The 26290-nt window shown below is 39.4% G+C and overlaps 1 protein-coding gene across 12 annotated transcripts in view; it reads right to left on the reverse strand.

Annotated features, from left to right (window-relative positions):
• The window catches only part of CADPS (calcium dependent secretion activator), a 476794-nt gene that overhangs the window by 226090 nt on the left and 224414 nt on the right, over positions 1-26290 (reverse strand). For all 12 annotated transcript variants that reach the window (XM_055383622.2, XM_019024533.4, XM_055383621.2 and 9 more), the window contains exon 6: positions 22860-22981. In XM_055383622.2, the coding sequence (XP_055239597.1) occupies positions 22860-22981 (122 nt within the window). The remainder of the gene's footprint in view (positions 1-22859; positions 22982-26290) is intronic.

Consider the following 26290-nt stretch of genomic DNA (forward strand, 5'->3'; position numbering starts at 1 on the left):
GAGTAAGTCCCACATGTGAAGTGAAGATGGGCTCCTGGGTTTACATCTAGCCCCTGTGCCTCTCCCCAGAGCTGATCCAGAATAGAGAGCTGACCAAGAAGAGAGAGAGACACAAGGCCAACACAGAGTCATTCTAGGTCTTATTCTTTAGAGAATAAGAAACTTAGATCAAGGAGACAGACAGGGAGTTGACTTTTTGGAATGGAAAGCTCCACTGGATTATTCTTTATTGGTGGTTGATAACTCCTCCTGATTTAATTAGTACTGATACACAATCCCTCCATTTCCTCTGATTGAATCATTAAAATCAAGTCCTATCCCTGGACACCATCAGGAAATATACTACACCGGAATGGATTTCTATTTATTTTTGGCATATAAGAAGATAATATGACCCAAGAATCAAGCCCTAAATTGATTTACAATAAATTCCTAGTCCTTCTGCATGCTAGCTGTACCTTGGTCCCTATTTGTCAATAGTGTGAGGAGTGTTAGATCCTGGAAGGATGATTTTTCTGAGCTAACCCTTAGGTAACCAGACTTTTCAGCACTGTTTTTCATGAAAATGTTGCCAACAAGAACAATGAACATAAATTGTAACTTCCCACGACTGAACAATCATTCTCTTAAACCACTGTTTCAGTCAATAAAAATAAATTAAAATGGTTTGATATCATAAATAAAAAGAATTCTTGGCTAAAAGAGATGATTCTCAATTGGGGGTGATTTTGCCCTTCCACCCCCTGGGGACATCTGACAGTATCTGTTAACAATTTTTTTTTTTCTGGTTGTCACCACGAGGAGTGGGGGTGCTCCTGGCATCTACTCAGTTTATAGTTATAGATTTCTTTCTTCTCTAGTCCTTTTATGCCATTTGAGAGCCTTCTAGAATGTTTTAAAGTCCAGAGATGCTGCTAAGCCTCAATACAACGTCCAGGACTGCCCCCTGGAACCAAGAATTAACTGGCCTGAAATGTCAACAGTGCTGAGGCTGAGAAACCTTGGCCAAATCTTTCACCTTCACCCAGTAGTAGGGAAATTTTAGGTAGTTCTAAGAGTTGCACAGGTCCTTGAAGGAATGATGGGGTTGTTTGTATCTGACTGCTTTGGTAGAATACAATGTTTGGGCCCTAAATCTCTGTCCTTCTGAATCTCTTCTCCTCATTCTCATCCCAGTGTATTTGCAAACCCTTCCCAGTTCCAGCTGTTGGTGAGTTGCATCAGACCATCCATATGTTTCAGAAAAAAAGATGTGAAAAATGCAAATGAATTGTTCTCTGTTAAGTATACAGCTTTGCAAAGAACCATTTAAGCTAGGGCTGGTAATACATATTTTTTAAAAAAACCTATTCCAAAATGTCTCCAGTCTCTTAAAGAATCACTGGAAAAAAAAAAAAAAACCTCTGGTTAAGAGATTAAGTTGCCCATCTTTTTTCAGATGAACTTGCTTCCTGTTTTACTGAGAATCTGGAAATTCCCAAACACAGATTTGCTTATCTTCTTTGCTTGTACTTTCAAGTTTCTTCCCCTTCCATAGGGCAAGCTACCTGATGGTACTAAGTCTTGGTTTTCTCTATTTGTAAAGTGGGAATGATAATATCTACTTCACAGAATTGTTCTGAGGTGGGGTGTGTAGATCAGGGTTATCCTTTCTCTATGGCCCTACCTCCATGCCCTGGCTTGGACCTCCAGGAGCCATGTCTGTGGTACATGATCTTGCCCTCCTGGCCACAGCTGCTTGATCCAGGTATGAGCACCTGACCCAGGACGAGCCAATCATTGCCTCATTCTGAAATTTGAAACTTACAATGGAGAGTCTTATTTTGTCTGGTGATGAGCAGAGAGGGTGTGTGGGATCCATGGGAGACAGAGTGGTCCTCTCTTCTTGGGTTGACTACAGCTTGTTGGAGGTGTGGGTAAGGCACTTAGGGTCTTTGCTCCTTTGTTAGTCTGAGGCCCCATGACAAGTTTACCTATGTAACAAAACTGCACATGTACACCTGAATTTTAAATAAAAGTTAAAAAATTTTTTTTAAAGACTACACACATTAAAAAAAAAAACTAGTCAATTCCCACACCAAGAGAAAACATGGTATTATAGCAGAAACAAAGACATAGATTATCCAAGTATAATGGCTGTAAGCTTAGATGCATAAACATTGTAAAATTCAATGTCAAAATGTATGACTAACAATGTCATTCCAATTTTGTCATAAAAGTTTTTCACACACACACACACGCACACACACGCACACACATGCTCACATGAATGGAGAGGCACAGAAACAGGACACCACTGGAGCCGGGTCACACTGGTTCAGGAGCTCTCTGTCCCCAGTGTTTATCTTATTCCTGCTAAATGTACTTGTTTCTTTAAGCCCTCTTCCTCTTAGTTTCATCTGCAGAGCTCTTTTATACCTTGACTCAGCCTATATTCATAGATTTCTTTCTTTTCTCTTCCTCCTTTTATACCTCCTTTTTAGAACCTACGTTCCCTACACAGTACAGCACTTCTGAGACTATAGGTGTTGGCGGATACTACTTCGTTTTGCTGGAATGCCCTTCCCACCCTTTCTGTACTTGCAAATGCTTTCTAGCCAAATTCAAGGGCCATTTTCAACGGCCATCTTCTCCAGGACCATTCTTTGGTTTTCTCAACAAGAAGCAATCTGCAGTTTTCCCCAGAATGGAATCTTTACTGTTTTATATTCACACTAAATGTACATGATTTATTTCCCTGTAAGTATGCTGCATCCTGAAAACAGGCTCTTTGCTCTTTATTTTTTAATCATTGGCATCTATAGTGCTTTATACCTTGTAGATAATTGAAATTTATCAAATAAACAATTTATTCATTTTATTTATTTGTGTCCTGGGAACTTTGTCAATAATTGTCATCTCATCTTTTTCAAGGCTGTAATAAAATGCTAATGTCTATCAAAATAAAATTCAGAGAAAAGTGAGAGCCTCTGTTAAATGTTCTCTTCCCCTGAAGCTTTCATTGGTATCCCCATTAAGAATTAACACTTTCACTTGACATTTCATTCCGGTAATTGAGAAGACAAAGCCAGCTAATGGGGAAAATGTTCTTTCTTTTGTCTTGAGTGTTCACATTCAACAACATTACTAATTCTCTTTCTCATTCACGTCACTTTGCAAGCTGGCATGGATTTACTAAACAGAAAAGAAACCATGGAATGCTCTAGGAAAACCACCCAAAAGGATGAGTGTAAACCACGGAAATTCACAGACTATAGTGAAATTATTCAGTAAACAGAGATTGGGTACTGTGACTCTTAAAGCACAAATCTTGTACCCCTGGAGATGATTTGACATGGCACAAAGACGGGACATCAAATGGCACTGTGAGGCAGTTGTTCTCTTCTGTTTCTCCTGATTACCCTAGGAAGAAGTTCTCAGTGTGAAGGAAGAACGTCTTAAATTTGCTAAGCCTTTTTTGTTCTACAAAGAAGGCAATTTTGTTGACGTTTGGAGCTCCTTCTGCAGGGAACAGAATCAATCTAGAATTTACTAACACTGTTTTTACTGAAGTTATTTTTATGGCTACTCTATATTTACAATCAGACAGAACAAGATTCCTTTTAAAATCTAAGTTAAAAAGTGAAAATAGATTTAAAGAAAAATATAAAACAAATAATAGTATCAATGATATGCTGATATGTTGTGAGGGGTAGAGAGAAATGACTGAAGTTTTAGAAAAATGTAGCTAGTACCTTACCTTGTATATTTAATTGCAGTGAATGTTAAAGATATGTGTCAGATTTGAAAAAGGGAGGGTATCTTACAAGTAGATATATGTCCTAATTCTTTTCAAAGCCATATTTGGAATAGATTTTCCTATGAAACCTCATCATTAATATGTATATATGAGGATTTATTCTTAATCTTAAGTTCTTAACTCCTCTGAATCATTTCCATGTTACATTTTACTTTCCAGTTGTGTGTGTGTGTGTGTGTGTGTGTGTATCCTGAGTTAACAGAAGACCAAACATTAATTGTCATATTCTGATTCTGAGAAATTATGCAAACCTCCACCTAATCCAATTATTCAGTATAATTAAAGCAGTTAGTTTTAAATTATAACTGAGCTCAATTTTGAAGGAAAAAATAAATCTCTCTTTTTAATTTTCTAGTGCTTTAGTTTTATCCAGCTTTGCAAATTGTACTTATGGCCTGTCTGTAAAAATAAACATAATGTAAATTATGATTTAAATCCCCATGGGCAAGCTGTTCTGCCTTCTTTGTTAGAAAGCAAATAAGACCTACTTTATGGCCTGTTTACTAAAACGGAAATTTCAAATGTAGGGATTTAAGAGACATCAACTATATTGGTGTTGTAAGTATAGAAATAACTACACAGACTAATTCTTTCAGGATAATCTGAGAATCTTTAAAACAGACCATTATTTGATGCTTTTCTTTTAAATTATATGGTAATACAGAATTAAAAAAAAGTATATATATCCACATTACTTATGCTCACCTCCTAAGCTGTTAAGAATCTATATATTCAGAAGACCCTAACCTGTGAAGCTCTGGTAATTTAGTTTTGATCATCATGCTCGCTCGAGTCTGCCTTTGTTCCCCTCCCTCCCTCATCTGGATTGTGTCATTACTGATGCTTCCAAAACCAATGGGAAGAAACAGGATTCCCCTTTCCTCAAAAAGCCATTATATTTGAGGTCTCAAATATATTCAACCTCAAACTGTCATGTGAAATTCTAATTGAGGATCCTCATGGTAAGCAATGTGTTCATAAATCAGTCAATCCATCCCTTCCCCTAAGGAAATTTTAGCAGGTGAAATTTTCATAGTAATCATATCTAAGTACCTAGGTCTTCTCTATCGTGGGTGAAGTAGAGTGTTCCTCCTCTGTTCAGATTCACAGTTTAGGAAGAAACAAAGTAGGAAGGCGTTCTGCTGTGTGACTTGCTCCCGTAAGCATATCCAGATTGGAGAGAAACACTCCCTGACACGTGCAGAGGAGTAAGGCATTATACCAGTTTGTATTACTGCAACAGTGAACACTTCCTTAGCTGCAGTCACTGGCTGGGGGCCTTGACACAGATATGGCAGAATGCAGATGAGATGAAATTCTTTGTACATGTTAGCCATCATGCAATCATTTTCTTCTGGGCTCAGAAAAAAAGCTTATAAAAGTACAAGAGAATTACAGAGATCTTCTATAGAGATAACTGAATTTTCTATATTTAATGAATTTTTTTGAATGTCAGCAAAATCTAGTAATATGCTTTGTACTGATAGTGACTTCCCAGGTGGGGTGACAAATTAATAACCTGCTCTTTTGCAACTATCTGGTTGCTCAACCTCCAAACCTAGATGCTATCCTTGATTCCTGTTTTGCCCCTACTGCTTCTACTCCTTTACACACACACACACACACACACACACACTCTCTCTCTCTCTTCATTCAACCATGAGCCTTTTTGTTTTTTTTTTTTCTTGAGACAGAGTCTCGCTCTGTCGCCAGGCTGTAGTGCAGTAGTGCAATCTTGGCTCACTGCAACCTCTGCCTCCTGGGTTCAAGCGATTCCCCTGCCTCAGCCTCCCGAATAGCTGGGACCACAGGTGCCCGCCACCACACCTGGCCAATTTTCGTATTTTTAGTAGAAATGGGGTTTCACCATGTTGGTCAGTATTGTCTTGATCTCTTGACCTCGTGATTCACCCGCCTCAGCCTCCCAAAGTGCTGGGATTACAGGCATGAACCACCGCGCCTGGCCAACCATGAGCCTTTTTGTATCATTCTGTAAAACATCTATTTGTCTTCACTGTCAATCCAGCCTAAGCCCCCATTGTCTCTTGCTTGGAGGACTGCAATAGGCCCCCCACTTCTCTCCTTATGTCTACTCTCTTAAGAAAAGAACATATGTAACATGGATAAAATTTTCTCTCCTGATGATTTTTTTAAATAAAAGCTTTAGTGAGAGATCATTTACATATCATAAAATTCATGTTTTAAGTGTATAATTCAATGACTGTTTTTGTAAATTTATAGCATTGTGCCACTATTGCTGTACTCCAATTTTAGAATATAACCAACAACCCCAAAAAGATCCTTTGTGTCTGTTTGTAGTCAACCACACTCCCACCCACAATCCTAGGCAACCACTAATCTACTTTCTGCCTCCATAGATTTGCATTTTCCTTATAAATGGAATCAGATAATATGTGGTCTTTTGCCTCTGGCTTTTACTCTGCATAATTTTTTGGAGGCTTATCAATGTTGGAGCATGTATGAGGACTTCAATCCTTTTTATTGCTAAACAGTACACCCATAGATGTAATTTCCAAAGAATGATAATTAAACATCTGGGACTCCATCACTCAACTTTGAACTGGAATATTACAAAGCTATTAAGTCCCCTGCATTTCCCTGCAATCCAGTTCCCACAAAGTAACAAGCACCATGGCCATTCTTTGTATAAGACTCTCTGAGGGCTTCCTGTTATAGTTAAAATGGAAATCAAAGTCCTTTCGTGTCCTACAAGGCCTCCATGATGTGGTCCTTGCCTATGTCTCTTTTTACTTTACCTCTTGCTCACAGACTCTGGTACAGTTTTTTTTTTTTTTTTTGTTTTTGTTTTTTTCCTGTCCCTTGAATATTACAAGCTTTTTCCCATCTTGGGGACTTTAAACTTGCTTTTTTTCTTCCTTGACTGTTCTTCCACTTGATCTTCAGGTGAGTGGATCTTTGACACTGAAGTGTCAACTCAAATAGCTCCTCTGTAAGGAGGTACTTTGAAGCTAATCTCAAGGGAGTTTTTCCCATCATACCAGTGATTTCCCATCACACTACTCTGTTAAATTTTTTCTTAGAATTCATTGGTGTCTTAAATTATTTCATTTGTTTACATACTTTTTGTCTCCACCCACTAGAATATAGGGTTGCTGAGGGTGGAGACTGTGTCTCTCTTGTTAGTTGGTGTATCCCTTTTGTCTAAAGCAGTGTCTAATACGTATTTTTTTGTAAGCATGTATTGAATGAATAAGGAAACAGGTAACAGGCTAAATCAGAATGCAAAGTGAATCTGGACAGTTAAAACACATAAACAGTAAACCCACATCAAACTGCAGTCTTTAATTTGGTTGAATTGATAATATATTTGAATCCGAATCTGTATTTTGCCCCAGCCTCTCTTATTTTTTTTTGGAAATAGAGTCTCACACTATCACCCAAGCTGGAGTGCAGTGGTGAGATCTCTGTTCACTGCAACTCCCACTTCTCAGCTTCAAGCCATTCTTGCATTCTTGTGCCTTAGCCTCCTGAGTAGCTGGGATTGCAGGCATGCACCACCACACCCGGCTTTTTTTTTTATTTTTTTATTTTTGGTAGAGATGGGGTTTCACCATGTTGGCCAGGCTGGTCTTTGAACTGGCTTCAAGCGACCCACACACCTGGACCTCCCAAAGTGCTGGGATTACAGCCGTAAGCCACCTTGCAGTTTCTTTTTAAAGTAAGTATTCCTATGAAGAAAATATAATCACTTGTCCCTTGATTGGTTTAACTTCAAACAGAGAAAGTATGTACCTGTGATTTGTACTTTGGGCATAAAAAAATCAGTGCAAATAACATGTTATAATGCTGACTTGGAGTTTTGTGTGATTTACTCCCACTTTTTAACAAGGTGCTTGATGTAAATTTTAAGAGACTTGTGGTTTCAGTCGCCCTGACAACCAAGGTTTAGAATTAAGTCCTATTAACTGCCTTTCTATTTTGAGTGTCCTCAAGGTTATGTAGGTTTCTCGTCTTATTTCCCAAGTGCCTAAATTTTCCATTTTAAATATGGGTCAAATCTTTTTTTTTTTTTTTAGTTTACTTTTAAAAAGAGACAATAAAAGCTGAAATGAAAAGAGACTTCTTTCCTCAAATTATAAATGCATATTTTAAAAACTTTATCTGTATAATACACACACACACACACAAATATACACACACACTTATTTTTTCTATATGTAATACTTTTTCCTAGAGCCTGGAAAAATTTAGGTGGTAGGTAATGAAGTTGGTAGTTAATCTGAGTTTACTGTAATTAAAACTAATTGTATTAACCTTGGTTTTAATACTTGCTTGGCAAACCCATTGTCACTTAAACTTAACATGTACAATATGGCTTTGGTGCCCTGATCACGGATGGATTTTTAAAAATTAGGAAGAAACTAACAAAACACTCTATTTACAGAAGGACTTATACTGCTACTAGCCCTTGTGAAAGACCTGGAAAATTCCCACAATGATTGTGTTTGTTTCATGTGCATTTCTCTGAATATTTTAATCCATGGCTTTGTTTTCTCCTGATGCTTCCACGCAAGATCCTACACAAATATAACTAAGACATTAATTGCCCTCAGTTCCATGTACAAACACCACAGTGGAATCTGCTTGCTTAGTTACATGAAGTATCACTCTGCTGTTTATATAATAACTCTAATTGTGCAGCTTTTTATGTATCCAGACAAATGGAGCAAATTGAGATTGCTCAGTGAGACCAGGCAGTGACCTTCATTTGAGCACAATGATTTGCTTGCTGTTTGTATACAAACAGCTGAACCATATCTTAATTCCAGGCTCATATTTAAAAGCTGCAATGAATTCTCTGAGGCTGCAAGAGAGAGACAGCTTCCTAATGGTAGAAGCTGAAGAGACAGAGGTCTCCCAAAAACAAATATAGCAAGTGACCTTCAGCCATTCACTTTCTCTCGGTATATAGGATGATGGAGGTTGAGCAGATGTGATGTATTCACTAAAACAAGGTGACCAACTGTCTGTTTGCCCCAGGATGGGGCAATGCCAATAATGAAAAGTCCTGGGTAAACTAGAATGATTTGGTCACCCTATTCACCAACATACAAGACATAACTAGCTGTGAACTAATAACACCATTTCCTAGGAATTGATGCAAAAGGAACAATCATATATGAGTATACAGATTTTCATACGAGGTTACCTATCATATGCATATATCTCTGGATGGGTGTGGACATACCTACAGATACAGAAAAACTGGAAAACAATGCCAAAACATATACAGTGATTATTGCTGGATATAGGAATCATGAGTAATATTTAATTTTTCCTTATACTTTCCCTCAATTTTCTGCAACAAGGATTATAACTTTTTGGTCAGAAAAACATAAAATATTATTTTAAAAATGTAGCCAATAATAAGACCAACCACACTGCCTTATACAAAATAGTTACCAAATAAATATTATTTGAAGTGTATGCACAAAGTATGCATTTTTCCTCCAGACTTTTTAGCGGTTTTATCTGTTGGGAAGGGTCCTGGGTCCAAGATTCCACTGTAGAGTTGGAGTCAAGCCTGATTTATTTACATGTAACTAAACATTATCCTCATGAAAGACTTCAAGTACCCAACACTGACATTATCTACAGAGAACAGCTCACTTGCTCAGTGGGACTGGACTCACTGTAGGTTATTTCTCAAAATAGTTTCCTGTTAATAATACCTCCCTACCCAGCAGCAAGCACGACCACAAGCACAGTGCAATCTGACTTATAAACCAAGCAGGAAGTGAAATCTAGAAAGGGAAGGGAATGCGTTAAATTTTTTTGGTTAGGTGTCAATGTCACCCTAATGTCAGCATGTAACATTCTGTAAAAGACACGTCTCTGCTAAAGTGGAAAAAGAACAAATTTGGTACAGCTGTAGAATAATCCTTACGGGAATAAAACGGCCAGCTTGAGAACTCACTGCCCCAGTTCACATCTGTACATCCACTACCCACATGGTTGTGAGAGATGCCAGGTGACTTCAACTCACTCAAGGTCATTCACCGAGACGCTAGCAGTACAACTTACAAATTGACAAGCAGTGTGTGCAGAGCAGTATCTGGTGGTAATAAACAATTGCAAACTCCGGAGAGAAGAGCCAAGTGTTGTCTGCTGCTAGAATGCAACCTCCAGAGGGCATAGTACCACCCTTGGAAAAAGAGCGGACAATGGGAATGAAAAGGAGAGAGTTTGGGCTCTACGTCCCAATGTATCTTGAACCTGTCCCTCTCACTTGCTTTCCTCTGCCATCATCGACCACCACCCTGTCTTACATGATGACAGCCACAGCCTCCCAACTGGTGTCCCCACTCCCATTGCTGCTCATGCCTCATGCAGTCCTTCTCCATATAGCAGCCACACTGATCTGTTAAATACATAAATCCAACCAGGTTACTTTGGGACATAAAACCCAAGCCTCCTGCCTTGACCTCCAGGTCCTGTGAGATCTGGCCCCGCCAGCCTTGCTGACTTGCTGTCTTCTCTCTTCCCTCTCCCTGTGCTCCACCCTCGGGTCTTTTTCTTGCCCCTCACAGGTGCCTTCTTGCCGTAGAGTCTCAGGACTTGGCAATTCTCTCTGCTTACCATGCTCTTTACATAACTGGTTCCCTCTTGCTTAGGTTTAAGTGCAAATGCCACCTCTTGGGGATATTTTGTGACCCCTCTAATTAAAACAGCTTCTCCCCAACTTGGTAAATCTCCACCAAATCACCACCCTACATCTTTGCTTCGCAGCAGTGGTGCAGGGGCCCTGAACCCACATTTTGGCTGAATGCTAAATGGGCTGAGGATTAAAAATGAACATTTGGCCAAAGCCAAATATAGATGTCACTGAATAAACTTCTTTTTTTTTTTTTTTTTTTTGAGACGGAGTCTTGCTTTGTCGCCCAGGCTGGAGTGCAGTGGCGCGATCTCGGCTCACTGCAAGCTCCACTTCCCGGGTTCACGCCATTCTCCTGCCTCAGCCTCCCTAGTAGCTAGGTCTACAGGCGCCCACTACCACGCCCGGCTAATTTTTTGTATTTTTAGTAGAGACGGGGTTTCACCGTGTTAGCCAGGATGGTCTCGATCTCCTGACCTCGTGATCCGCCCGCCTTGGCCTCCCAAAGTGCTGGGATTACAGGCGTGAGCCACCGCGCCCGGCCACTGAATAAACTTCTGAGGGTACAAGAACAATAGAAATTAACACTTTAGTTATTATTACAATGTTGCTATTAAAAACTTAATTAGCTAAAATTTAAACTTTTTTTTTACTTCCCCCTGCTGCCTCTATACAACACATTTAGGACAGATGGCAAATGGATATTTACTTTGACTTGAGGTTAGTGGGAAGTGAAATATTTTGGGGCCAGCTCTTTCAGTATGGCCAATCGTTGACAGCGACATTGACAGCGGGTTGTTAAGTTTTTCTCCTTCCAGATAGGAAAGAATTAAGGTAAGCCTTATCTTATTTCATTTAATATGATGAATGCTAGTGCCTCAGACAGGTCTAGAGAAATTACCATTATGATATAGCCTCATCTTTACTTTTCTGCTTTGCATCATTATTTAATTTTTTTGAAGATTTCTTGGCTCTAAAGTGATATAATGTTCTTCTTAAAGATATCGAGTTGTACTGTTGTACTATTTATCTTCTTAGTCATTTGTTTATTCATATAAAATAGTTTTAATGAACAATTTTTACATGTTAACATGTTAATACATATTTGTACATATTTTTGTAGTTCCACTAATAGAATTCAACATATAGAGCACATATGAAGATTTTTTACTCCAACGTGCATTTGGAATGCTCACCTATTTTAAAAATGAATATTCAGATTTTAACAATAAGTCAGAATGATATGCCTTGCTTGTATTACAGACATTGTCACATTGATTGGGTATGATGATTATCTATGTGTTTCCAAGATCACTGAGCATGCGCAAGTCCAGAAATTTCAGAAATGACTTTGAAATAACACTTGACTATTTGGTCTCCTAAAGGCAAGTTGAAGCCAAAGGTATATAAGATATTTTAACTGAATAATAAGGCCAAAGCCAAACTTGAAGGTATCTCTACCCAATGACTTAAATGTGCCTTGTCTATTGTTTGTGCCGTTAGATTGTGGGTGCCATAACAGCTACATTTCTGCTTTTGTTCCCTGTTGTAGCCCCAGTGCCTCAAAGGCACAGTGTTTATAGCACACAGCAGCCACCCAGATAAGTGAGATGAAGGAAGGGCTGACCGAATGAACCTAGGAGTCCGGCCAATAATAGCATCTTATGCGCTTCTCTCTGTGATTTGATTCTCCCCCTGATTTGTAAGTATTTGTGAGATCTGCATGGGATGCTTGGTTCTGATTACAAATGACAAAAATTACACACTGAGTTCTTCTAGAGGCTGCTATTTCTAGAGACCAGGCTGTTTTTGAGATTCATTTCATTTGAGGTCTGTTTAAAGCAGGAAGGTGAAAAAGAGAGAAACATTTTCTAGGTTCCAAGTCCTGCTACATTTGGCTCAACAGAAAATCACCTAATTCTGCTCTTGGGGTAGAAATAGGTTGAGTGATTTGACACAGCAGGGAGAAAAACAAGGTGACATCACATGGCAGGGCAGAACTGGGACATCACACCCAGAGCCTTCTGCCTCTAATAGTCCTCAATGATTGATCCTGCAACTCTATTGTACTACTGCATGTATAAAGTCATGGGAGACAAGACTTTTCATTCCTTCCCTCTCTAGTAAATTTACAGAAGAAGAACATCCAAAAAACAACACCCTGTCATTATTAGATTGTATAGTGTGCTACTTGCTAAAAGTCAAATTTACAGAGATTTACTTGTGTTGGACCTAGCAATTCCTTGGTGTGTATATTTTTATGTGTGTGTATGTATTTTATTCATTACTTAGTAAGTGACAGTGATTTGGTGTCAAGCACTCATACAATGGGTTCATTTTACTTTTCGGGCTTTCTCTGTTTTTTTGTTTTTTTGGTTTTTTTCCCTCCCCAGATATTTTGCAGCCATCTTCTGTTCTTTTAGGTATGGAGCCTCATCTAGATGGAGAGACCTGCACTATAATTATCTTTATGGTCATCAGTACTCTGAAGAGGTTTTCAAGCCCATCACATTGGGCCCCTTCTCAGCTTTTCCGTAACCCTTTACCACTTGCTGCTAAGGTTTAGCTCTGAATCAACCAACATTTATTAATCATCTTTACATGTAAGCATTATAAGAAAACTAGCCTGCTATATAGATTTTTTGAAGTACAAGTAAGGGATCTACATATAAATGAACACATTCCAAAGGAAACTAAAAAAGGCATCTGAGAGATAAAGCGTCTTTAGCTTCTTTAGTTCACACCAACTGACTTTGATGGTCTGTGCTGTTTTCCTTTTTTACCCTGGGTCCACTGACAGCAATAATGATTAAAATAAGAATAACATCTCTTACATTTGTGCCAAGTTCTTTGCATATGTTAAATTTGAAATGTTATTAAGCAGCCTATAGTGTAGGTATCATCAGTATTATTTTGTAAGTGAAGAAACTGAGGTTCAGAAGGATTTAGTAGCTCACCTACCATAACAATGACAGTGGCACAGGTGAGATTCAAACTAGGGGTTGTATCACCCCAAAGCTTTTGCTCTTATGCCCATGCTGAACCTTTATTTTTCATATAATCACTGAAATGTTTCCACCCAGACTGCAGCTGTTAAAGACTGCCTGAAATAGCTGCCTCATCCCAAACCATTTAAACTGGCAGCTACGGGCTGGCATGAGAGCTTTTGAATCCTTACCAAGGAACCCAGGTGACTCTGAAGGACTCCAGAGTTTAAACACCAGAGCTCTAGAAATTTCCAAACCCCCTGACAATTGGCATCATGCCAAGACGCTGTGTCCTCCCCGAGGGCCCACATCCATCTGCACCCTTATAGTGAAGTGAGTTCCATATCACAGCACAGGGGCACTGCTGGAAGACAAATAAGTAACTGACAAACACATAGAAAGTATTATCTTAGCTGCACTCTAGCCTCTTGAACAATGGCCCTGATCCAGAAAGAAGCCAAAACAACAGGCTTGTGGAGACCCAGGCTGTAGAGGGCTGTGCCTCTGGAAGAGGACTCATGGAGGATGCTGCCTTTTGGATTCCTCTTGCCTTTGAGAACTAGTTCTTTTATCATCAAATCGAAGGCAGTCCACCCTCAGAATATGTCCTCTGGCTCTGGAAAGCATTTTGGCAATGGTACTCCCTTCTACTTTGGCACCCTTGGCCAATTGATTTCCAGGTGTTTGGAGCCTGGGTGTGTGGAGTTGTAGGATTTGGGGGCAGGCTTCCTAATTTCTCTGAGCTTCTCTTTTTTCCTTCTATTTCTTAACAGTACCATGTGGAGTTCAGTGACATTATAGTGAGTTTTAGGCTATTAATACTATTTCCTGAGATGTTACAATATGCTGGTCATTGAACTCAGCCCTTAACATAGATCAGATTGATTTTCAACAACAACCCGATGGGGCAGTTGTGTCTTGTCTCTCTTTCAAATTTAGGGAAACTGAGGCTTAATGGGGAGAAGCTACTTGGTCAAGGTTACCCAGCTGGTGAACGGTGAAACTGTGATTTAAAGCCAGCTCCGTCTGACTCTTAGCCATATGGTTCCAGCTAGTTCAGTGCCTGGTACTTAGATTTCAATAAATGGTAGGGGCAGTTGTTATTGATAATGATTCCCTTGAGGATGATGATCATTATCATTAGTGTCTCTCCTGGGATTGTGTAAATGCCTCAAGGGCAGAGATCCTCTTTTTAGACTCACATGTGTTACACCTCACAGTGCTGATGTATGTGGGTCGAATTATGCCTGCTGAGTATGTACACTAATGTGGAACACCTGTGCTGGTGTGCGCGCCAGCACATTCATCTCCCTTTAAATATAGGCTGGGTTTTAATCCACAAAACAACTGAATTTATGGAAAGGAAATGCACACTTTTAGATAGTTTTGTTGAATATTCAATGCTAATTAAGTTACTCTGTTTTAGAGATCTAATTTCTTTTAGAAAGGTAGGGTGGCAGAATGGATGAAAAGTACAGGCTTTGGGTTTGGCTTTTGGCTTAGCTATTGTATCTGCAACTTGACTAAATAACTTCACCTCTCTGTATTTCAATATTTTCATTAGTAAAATGAGAATAACAATAGTACCTATCTCATAGGTTATGGTAGGGCATTAAATAAAATGATGACTGTGAAATACCTAGCATGGCACCTGGTCCATAGAAAATACTGAATCAATGTTAATGATTACTGTTTTAGACTCAGGCCACCTTGTTTTCCCCCATGTCCCCTTCGTCCATCTAAACAAGAATAAAGCCATGATTACAATAGTCAATAGGACTACTATCTGCCCAAGCATTGTTTTAAGCATTATATATATATATATATATATATATATATTTTATATATGGCAATTAATTTTCATAAGAAGATGGAAATGGAGGCACAAAGAGTTAAGCAGCCTGCCCAGTCACACAGCGGAAATAGGAACCCAGTGCTCTGGCTCTCAATTTTGTACTCTTGTCCATGACACCATACTGCTTGTGAACACTGATGAATCTAAATCAAGTATCTGTTATTTTCTTATTAGTGAGGATTTAGAATTTCCCCCTCATTCTATCATTACAGGGAAATAACTCTATGACATTCTTTCCTATGTTCTCCCTGATCACTAAATAAAAAATACAGTGGCTTTTCACATTTGGAGAGAAATGTATTAAATTTGATTTCTACTGAACAGTGATAGAAAAACAGTCCAGTTCTTAGATTTACTCCAGATATAAGTGGCAAGTAATCTTCTCTGGCAAGGTAATAGAGAAGCTGAATCAGAAAGGAAATGACCTACAGTCACTTAGTCCTTAAGGGTTTTTTAAAAAAGAGTACAGCCTTGTTTCATAGCTACACAAGATAAGACTACTCATGAAATCAGAACTTTTATAGATTTTTCACGTTTAGATGGAATATCAACGTCTAACTGACAAACTCCAGGCGCTACTTGATCATCCCATTCTGAAACTGCAACTAATTTCAGAAATTTCACCAACTCAGAGTCAGTTGCAATTCCTGAAACCTCTGTCTTAAGTTCTGCCATTATGGTTCTTCTCTGGACCAGTTAGTTGGATGAAACAATTATAGAATTGTTGAGGTAGAAGGGACCTTGGATTCCACTTTTCAGGACTTGGAGAAGTTGGAAAGCTTGGTGGCTTACATAACACAGGTTGGCAAATTTATGATGGAGCTGGGAGCAGAACTAGGAGCTCTCTCTCTGAAACTTGTTCCCTAGCACCTTGATTCCTTCCCACTGTCTATCCTACTGTCTGTTGTCCTAGCAGTCTGCCCACCTTCACCCTCCAGCTCACAAACACACACAAACTGGTCTTAAATAAACATTGGGAATTCTGGACCAAGCATTCTGGTCTGAGAGGCAGGACAGTGTCTGAGCATCCCAAACTGTGATTATAATTTTACTTCCTCCCAACCTACGTATCTTCTGGGAGCCTAGCAAAATTTAATTTCTGGGTCAGTGTCGACTTTTACCATTTATGATTTAATTAACTTAGAAAGAAATTAAACCTTTTTCTGGAAGGAAAAAACAGAAGAAATAGTATCCAAGCTCCACGTTCTCGCTACATAATGTCTCTACGTAAATATCTCCTGGACTGTGAACTTGAGCATGGAGTGTCAAGACAGGAAAGGAGCTGATTCTCAGGAAGCCTCATTCCCTTTCCCATTCAGTGGCCTTTGCAGTTCTCAAAAGCTACAGAGGCTCCCGGAATATAGACCATGCCCAGGCACTCAGATTTTTCCAATCAACTCTCCTCCATGGGTGCACAACTTCAAAGGTCGTATCTGTGTTATCCCCCACTCTAACACTAAAGCCTGGCAAATAGTATGTGCTCAATAAATACTAGTTTACCAATATATGGTTCCAAGTTTACTCCTTAAAGATATTTCAGGTTTCAAGATGGAAATACAACCATATTTTCCCTGGCTTAAACTCTGCCAATAGCTTCTCCAGGGTCTTGGAATAAAGTTTAAACCCTTTGCGTGGCCCCTAAGACCCGTAAGTTGTCGGCCCTGCCCTGCTCTCTGCACTCTCCCTGTAAACACTCTCCCTCAATGACTAATCTCTAGGCACATTGTTCCCCTTTCTGGTCCAGGACACATCAAGCCCCTCCCTACCTCGAAGCCTTGCACTCGCTGTTTCCTCTTCCCTATGCCCCCACTACTTTCTATCACAGCAGCCTGCTCATTTCTTTCAGAACACAAATTATAATCTGTTGTTACCCTTATATATTCATTTGTTCATTTGTTTATTGCCTATGTCCCTTACTTGAATGTTTGATCCACAGGCCAAGGTTTGAGATATGTTATTCACAGCTGTAGCCCCAGCACTGGTTGGACATAAGGAAAGCATCCTGTGTACACTTGCTGAAGGAATGCAAGTATCTACCCTTTCATATCATCGTATCACATTTGAATATCAAAGAAGCCATTCAGGAAAGACATTCTGCCTTGATTTAAACCATTCCAAGGCCCAGTACATAGAAAACATTTTGCTTAAATTGAAAAAGGAAGCACCATTAAGAAGATAATACATGAGGCAAGCAACTGGAGGGAACAACTTCCTTTTCTGACTTTGTAACTGACTTAATGTGGGAACAATTTAATAGAACTCCATTTCTATGAATAATTTGGGTATAATAAGCCTGGCCCATTCTACACTCTACCATTAGGATGAGTAATATATTTCACAGAAGAAAAATGTTACAGGAAGTTGTTGTATTTTGGTTTTGTCTTTTGTTTGTCTCATCAGATGAGATGTCATTGAAGAACCCTAGGGCCATGGCAAGATCCCAGTTAGGGCATTTTATTTTCTCATTCCCTTGGAAAATACCAATTTTCCAAGTTTGGTTGTGTTTTCTAATCCCTGGCAATAATGAAATTCATATGTCACGAAGCCCATGGCCTGTCAGGGAGTAATGAACTTGTTAAATAATCAAATGCCAAGTGGCATCTTTGGTTTCAATTCAGTAGAATATAATTTCAGATACATTAGCACAATACTGGGTTGCTAATTCAAATTTCCTTTCTTTTCAGCAAAATTATTTAAGTGTTCCAGTATTTAATCCTTGGGGCATGGTTATTACAGAGGACAACTTACATTGTACAAAACTACCAATAAATATAATTTTGGAATATATTTTCTACTCAGGAAATATGTCAGGTTTCTTTACATCAATTTTTTTTCAAATTAACTTAATTTGCCTACCATCTTCCCAATCTCTGCCATTTCCATATACCAACACAAGATACTTTCATGATTACTTTTCATTGTATCCAGGTACCACCTGTGCTATTATTTACTTAATATATTTAAATTGATTCACTTTTTAAATGTTAATGTATTTCTTTAAAAAGGAAATCTTATGTCATTGCTACAAAAGACAAAACAGCACCACCAGCCATGAATGGAAGGTAAGCATAATGGGATCTAAACAAGGCTATGAAATCTTAACTGGATGCTGTTGCCTGCAGAAGGCTCTGAGACTGAGACCTGTGGAGGTGTTAATGACCTACTAGCATCGAATTAAAACGTTCTCCTTGACCTGATCAGAAGAATTGAAAAATAAATGGTAAAGGAGTGCCTTCTTTTTCACATAATTTCATCTCACTCAATGCCATGTTCTGGTATTACTTAACATAATCTCTGTTCTTAGTAAAGGTAAGAGTGCCTCCCTTTGAAATATATCACCTTAGAGCAAGAACAGCCCTCTGCTCTATTTCAAAGAAAGTGGGAAAATTATTCCAAATGCTTTGGAATCCCCAAAGCATTTCCTTCTCCATCTCCTTGCCTTCCTGGGGCTGCTGATCTAATGGCAGGATTTCAAGCACTTCTGCCTAAGTATCCCCATTGGTTTCCCATCAGAAGCAAAAACAACCTATTGCAAATGGAGACAATATTGTAAAATAAATACATCTCATGAAAACTTGATCGTATATTCTCCTGGCTTTCTATGTTAAAAACGCAGGAGAGGAGGACAACAGAAATGAGAGGATATAGTCTGCTTGAAAACAACCCACAGGTAGCAAACAGATTGATCAACTGAAGGGTAAGTATGAGCCACAATTTAGCTGAGAGTATAAGAGGCTACCCCGCCTTCACCACACACACCATTTTTTCCAACCACAAAGTATTAATATATTTAACTAATGAACACAGTGTTATTATATTATACAACTGATCCAATATGACGATGCTGAGCAGGGTCCTGGCCATAAGTGAAGTGATGGCACTGATAAAAGGAGGTGAAGGATGTGTAATGTCAATTCAATACATGAGGATTCCAAATAACATACTCTTAGACAAATTGGGTTATGTTATGTACTCCTAAATTTTTGGCTATACTTGAAAAAAAAAAAAAAGACAACAGCCAAATTCCTTGTAGACATGTGCTATGGCACAATGTTAGGGTTCCAGTTATGGGGTGTAGTACTTGGTAGCAGCAACCAGGGAATTTGAGTAATAAACAAAACATGCTTGAATGGAGTTTTGGTTTTAGAATATATAAATAAAGCATGGGCACCAGCTGGCTGTAAAAATAGTCAAAGGCAAGATTCAGAAGATGAATAGGGCAGGAAAAGGGCTAAGCTTGTCAGAGGATGAAGTGGAGTTATTAGGACAAATTAAAGATAATCCCTGAAAGGAAAATTTCTGGAATAATAAAAATCAAGTAGCAGAGATGACAGTTGGAGATTAGTAATAGGAGAAAGTGTAAGTGGGAGGGGTGGAGAAAAGGAGAAGAAATAAAGCTTCAAAGAAAAGAGATGATGAAGAGGCTTCTGAGTAAGTTAAAACTAGGGAGGCAGGAAGAAAATGGAACTGCACAAACAGGCTCGTTCATGCTACCAGATAAAACTGGAGGTAAGCCAGGTGCAGTGGCCCACGCCTGAATCCTAGTACTTTGGGAGGATGAGGCGGGGGCAGGTCACTTGAGCCCAAGAGTTCGAGACCAGCCTCAGCAACATGGTGAAACCCCATCTCTACAAAAATATACAAAAATTAGCTGGGCGTGGTAGTGTATGCCTGTAGTCCCAGCTACTCAGGAGACTGAGGTGGGAGGATCACCTGAGCCCAGGTTGGCCAAGGCTGCAGTGAGCTGTGATTGCACCACTGTACTCCAGCCTAGGTGACAGAGTAAGACCCTATCTCAAAAGACAAAACAAAACAAAACAAAACAAAACCCAAACCTCAAAACAAAACAAAACCACTTGGAGGTAGAGAAAAACTACTAGAAGTGAACTGTGACAAAGAAAAATGGTTAAAAAGAGTATTGAGTACAGAATTGTGGATTTAGAAGGAAAATAAGTAAAGGATATAGGAGAGTCTACATGTAAAGGATAAAGGAAGAGAGGAAGACACAAGAGTGTTGTATATTTCAAGCTCCACGTATATCCCTTTGGGATACTATAGAAATGGCAAATACAGGGCACTTGTACCCCTTCCTCTTCCACGGCAGATGTTACAAGTTGACCTTGGCACTATTTTCCTCTGAGTATGGATTTGGCCTCGAACCCTTCTCAATACAGCACTTCAGGTAGCTACCACTGACTGATTTCACTTGACCCTGGTCATGAAACCTGAATCCTTAAGGTATTACAAATCAACCAACCTACTGACTGAAGAGGAATCAAAAATGTATACTTCTTACTGGAAAAGCAAAATGTTTCAATGTGAGCTGTTTCTGTACATAGACATCATAAGCCACATGTATAGTTATGAGTAAGTATGTGTATGAAACATGAATATTTCATGCAGGTAGACCCAATCATTCTGTAATTATTTGTAATCTGAAATTCTGTTTTAACCATTTACAAACAGAGGAAAATCAACTCATGATTTACCCTGGTAACTGAAACCGTTGCATCTGATCGAATGTTACAAACTATGTTTTGAATTATAATAGCTCATATGAAACAACAGTCTGTTAGAAAAATCAGAACTTTCTTCCTCCTTCTCAATCTTATAACGCCATATTGGGCCCAGCATCTTAAAAGGTTGGCAGAAACACCAAATAGGTTGTTCTTCCCCCATGTATCACCCATTTTAAAAAAGCACAAATAGTGCAGTATAACATAAGAGCATGGAAAATGATCAGACTATTTGAGGAATAACTGGGATTTCATCAATGGCAGTAAAAAAGAAACCACATTCATTGTCAGTTTGAAACTCGGTTGTAAAAAAAGGGAGGAAGGGTGACGTGTGACAAGGTGCACTGCTTTCCATTTCCTCTTGTACACACTCATTAATTTCTCCCAGCTTCTAAGCATCTGAGGCTTTTGCCTATTCATGCAAAGAGCCACTTGAAGGTATACAATGCCCTGAGATTTTCTCTAGTCCAGGAAACATTCCGTGCTTTCTTTGAACTATTTTGTTTGAACATCCTGGCAAATTATTCATGTTCTGCCAAACAGCTCATAATGCTCTGGGGGAGGAGAGGCAGTGAGCTGCTGTTCAGGGTTTCTCTTTTGATGACTCTCTTATGAATTAACACAACACAAAAAGATGCTCATTAGTCTAGATGGGCTTAACTGAGATAGAAAAGGAAGGGAGAGAAAAGTAGTGGGTAGGGAGGGAAGGGAGCAATGATCTCTCAAGAATCTTTGAGGCCTGAGAGTCTACTGACCCTAATGAATGAACCCATTATTGCTCCTGTGGACCGCTGAAACAGTACCCTAACTGACCTCCTGCACAACCCTGCCCACCCACTCCCCATCCACTGCAGCGAGAGTCATCTTTTCAAAATACATCTCCAATCCATACTTTCCTCACCAAGGCTTAACAACTTCCTCATGGTATGGCCCTGCCTGCCTCTCTGGCAGCTTATCCACCCCTTATTCTCCAAACTGCAGCCCTGCTGGCCTCCTTTGAATTTCTCCTTGCCCAGGGCCTTTGCTAACCACAGGACCTTTGCACAAGCTGTTTACTCTGCCTAGAATGCTCTCCACCCATCCCCACTCCCATTGCTCAACTTTAATAATATTAGTTCAAATGCCTCATATGTCCTAAGGAAGGCCTATTTTGCATCTGTCCTCACAAACTGGTTCAGGTGCCTCCTGCTATCTCCTCTCAAAGCATTCTTTGTCAGCATTTATAACTATTTATAATTATATATTTGTGCCATTACTTTTCTGATGGCCCCATGAAACTGTGAGCTGTGGAGGGCTACAGCAGTGACTACTTTCCTTTCCACCATACAATAATACCTTGTACACACACATTTGACTAAATTGTATTGACCCAATGAATTAATGTATTATGTAACATACTACCTTGCTAATACATTCAGAACTATGATATAGAAGAAAAAATTAGACAAAAACCCAAATATCATATGTTCTCACTAATAAGTGGGACCAAAGCTATAGGGATTCAAAGGAATAAGAATGATACAATGGACTTTGGGGACTCAGGGGAAAGAGTGGGAAGAGGGTAAGGGATAACAGACTACAAATTGTGTTCAGTATATACTGCTCAGGTGATGACACCAAGATCTCCCAAATCACCACTAAAGAACTTAGTAATATAACCAAATACCACCTGTTCCCCAAAAATATATGGAAATAAAAACATTTTTATGTCTTATACTGAAAACCAAATATTTAGAAAATTTAATAAAAGTAAACTTATATCAAACTTTCCTGCACATTATATTGATGAATGGAAGTTGTGACTAATCTCTCGAGGGTGAATACTTAAAACCACTAGAAAGGAGACTGTTTCTTTAATTTTCTTCAGTTCTCTGCTTTGAAGGAACTAGAATCTTTGCTGTGGCTGCCAAATAAAAATGTAGGCAAGTCATCTTGTTTGAAAAATAAACAGGTTTATTTCTTCTCATATCTTCTGGGGAAACCAGATCTTTACCTTGGAGTTGGCCAAAATGGAACTAATGGCAGGAGCCCTCTATAAGATGGACCCTGGAGAAACATAACTTACGTTGGTTTAGAAGCCTCGGCCTGATCAGTCTGTAGTTTCTCTCCTCCTTCCACCTCCATTGTGCAATATACGATGCGATTTGGAGCCAAAGATTTGAGGCCTTGGACTTCCATAATTACCACCTGAAAAGAGAATTCCACATAATGGAGGTTATTGGCAAGGCCCCTGGCAGCATCGCCCAGAGGAAAATACACAAATGAGAAGCTACAGAGAAAACCAACAGGTATGTGATGGCTTCTGTTAGGTTTGTACCAGTCATGCTGGGACCAGTCTAGCAGGAAGACGCAATTCCGCATAGTGTAGCTGATTGCCTGCCAGATAGAAAGACAAGGCTCACTAATTCAAATGCTCACAGGGGCCAGACAGGTATATAAAATGGGCTACTCTTTCTGTGTTAAGCAAATAAGATCAGTTTTTCATTTCTACCAAGGAATCGGCTTTTTTTTTTTTTTTTTTTTTGAGATGGAGTCTTGCTCTGTCACCCAGGCTGGAGTGGTGCAATGGCGTGATCTCGGCTCACTGCAACCTCCACCTCCCTGGTTCAAGCAATTCTCCTGCGTCAGCCTCCTGAGTAGCTGGGATTACAGGTGCACGCCACCATGCCCAGCTAATTTTTTTTTTTTTGTATTTTTAGTAGAGACAGAGTTTTATCACTCTGTCTAGACTGGTCTCGAACTCCTGACCTCAGGCACTACGCCCGCCTCAGCCTCCCAAAATGCTGGGATTACAGGCGTGAGCCACCACGCGCGGCCAGGCTCTTATTTTCTTTAAAAATAGTCTGGCTTTTGGTTCAGCACTTTAAAGAGCCACAGGCTCATAAATTCACTTTTTTCTTCACAATAAGATAAGTAATAGTGCAAATGCTAAAATAAAGGGCAAGTACTATTCAGCATTAGATTCAGAGATGCAACAGGGATTAGCGGGGACTATGACAAACTGGAGAGCACAAGCTCCTTCTAAAGGGAGCAGCTGCCGGTTACAACCCGTCGTTGCCTTGTCTTTTCTCACTTTAGAGTTACCAGATACTCCAATTTTGCCTTCCAGAAAATGAAACACTGAATCAGAGTCACAGTGAGAAAGCTGATTTTGAAATGCTGACAATAATTCAAATAGGGAGAAATAAAATACACAAACTCTGTACAGGCCAATATTATTGAGTCAAAACAAAAACATGTCTGCAGCTGCATAGTCTTTGGTCCAGACAGAGAGAAAAAGCCGGTGTCATTATGGATCAAGATGTATCATTTACAGTTTCTGGCACTTCCTACCACCTCCCCAAACTCCACGTAATCACCTACTATTCTGATATTTAGCAGTATGGCTTGTCACAAGAGAGGGGGGAGGGAGAAGAATGCAGAAAGCAGAGAAGAAAGAGATCAATTTAAAAATCTGAAACAAATGACTCACATCAGAGATATACAATTAGTCCTTATACATGAAAAAATCATTCAGTTGTACTCCAAAACAGGTAATAGTATTACACAAGAAGAAGAATGTGAGTGTGCAAAAAATGAATACTTCCTTAGTGGATCAGATTCAAGAAAGTACAATAGGGTTAGCATTGAACCAGGATTCCACAAGTCATAGTTTTGCTACTGGTTCTCAAACTTAATGTGAATCAGAATCATTTATAGGGCTTGTTAAACTAGAGATTGCTAGGCTCTATGGTCTCCAGAGTTTCTAATCAGTAGGCCTGGGTTGGAGCCCAGGACTTTCTAACAATTTTCCTGGTGATGCTGATGCTGCTGACCCAGAAGCCATACTTTCAAAACCATTGTACTACTCGCGTGATGTTGGGCAAATGATTTGATGTTGAAGTCACTTCATTTTTCTTTCAAATCTCCAGGGCCTCAGTTTCCTGATCTGTAAAGTGGGGATAAAAATATGTATCCTGTGGCTGTTGTGTGAGGATCAAATGAGACGATGTACATAAGTGAACATTTTTACACTGGGAAGAACCATATAAATAGAAAGAAATGGAAGGCACAATGAAAGAGCACAAATTTTGGAATTTAAAATATCTGACTTCACATCCTGATTATGCATCTTCACAAGCTGTGTAATCACGTGCAGGTTTCTCAACCTCTCTGAGGCTTAGTTACGACACCTGCAAATACCTGAAAAGACTATTGTGAGGATTCACTGTGTTATGATGAAAAAGCACCTGGCCCACAGTGGCATTCTACAAACACCTGTTGCTTTCTGTTAGCACATGCCCTTTGTCCTTTGTCCTTTGCCCAAGGCCTGGCTACTGGGCACCCTGGACCTTCCTTCCCTCACTGCAAAGTTATTTACTACCTGGTGGCCCCTCCAGCCATGCAAGCGTATAATTATGTAAAATATGACTTGCACCAAGCTGCAAATTCAAATCCTAGTCTGCCCTGATGACATGACAATCCTTTCTCCCTCTTCTTGCCTGCCCTCATTGTGCCCACCAAAACACATTCACAAACAGATGTGCAATGGTTTTTGCTGGCAGTTTTCTATGATGTGCAATTCAGTGTTCTATTTAAAAAGTATTTGGGAATCCTAGGACATTTCTTTCTGTACTTTCAATTACAAGTCAAACCATCTGAATCAGGTACACATAGGAGTACGGACTTGTCTACATCTATATTTCAGATAAGCAGCTGTGTAATATCGAGTACTGACAAAGAATTAGAAAATTACAGATTTAGCAGGGCATGGTGGTGCACGCCTACAATCCCAGCATTTTGGGGGGCTTAGGTGGATAGATGGCATGAGTCCAGGAGTTGAAGACCAGCCTGAACAGCATGGCAAAACCCCATCTCTACAAAAAATACAAAGATTAGCTGGGTTTGGTGGTGTGCACCTGTAGTCCCAGCTACTTGGGAGGCTGGCTGAGGTGGGAAGATCACTTGAGTCCAGGAAGCTGAGGCTGCAGTTAGCCAAGACTGCACCTGCACCACTGCACTCTAGCCTGGGCAACAGAGTGAGACCTTGTGTCAAAAAAAAAAAAAAAAAAAAGAGGAAAGAAAATTACAGATTTCAAATACTCATGAAAATCAATAAACCACTTTCCCCCCGTTTCTGTAGGAAGACAAGAGGCAGTAGGGAATAAATTGACACCTTTAATTGGCAATAATCAAATTCAGACACCTAAGAAAATACATTCAGTACCTCAGGTGGCGGTATTGTTTTTTAAAAAAGAAAGTTTCTGTGAAATTACACGGATGATTTTTTCACACACTAAGTACTCTATATTTAATTGAACACTGCCTCTTCCAACTGCACAATGCATGTTGAAAACACTGATGTGAGTATCTCCATCCAAACTTAGCACAGAAAAACAAATTACCTGCAGTTAATTCACAGCAGGCTTTAATGATGTTTTAGAAAATTAATTTAGTTTTTACATATTCTAATTAACTGCACAGAAATTTGATCTCTTCTCTTGGTCTCCCCAAATC

Source organism: Gorilla gorilla, chromosome 2 (genome assembly GCF_029281585.2).
Source record: "Gorilla gorilla gorilla isolate KB3781 chromosome 2, NHGRI_mGorGor1-v2.1_pri, whole genome shotgun sequence".
Lineage (NCBI taxonomy): Eukaryota > Metazoa > Chordata > Mammalia > Primates > Hominidae > Gorilla > Gorilla gorilla.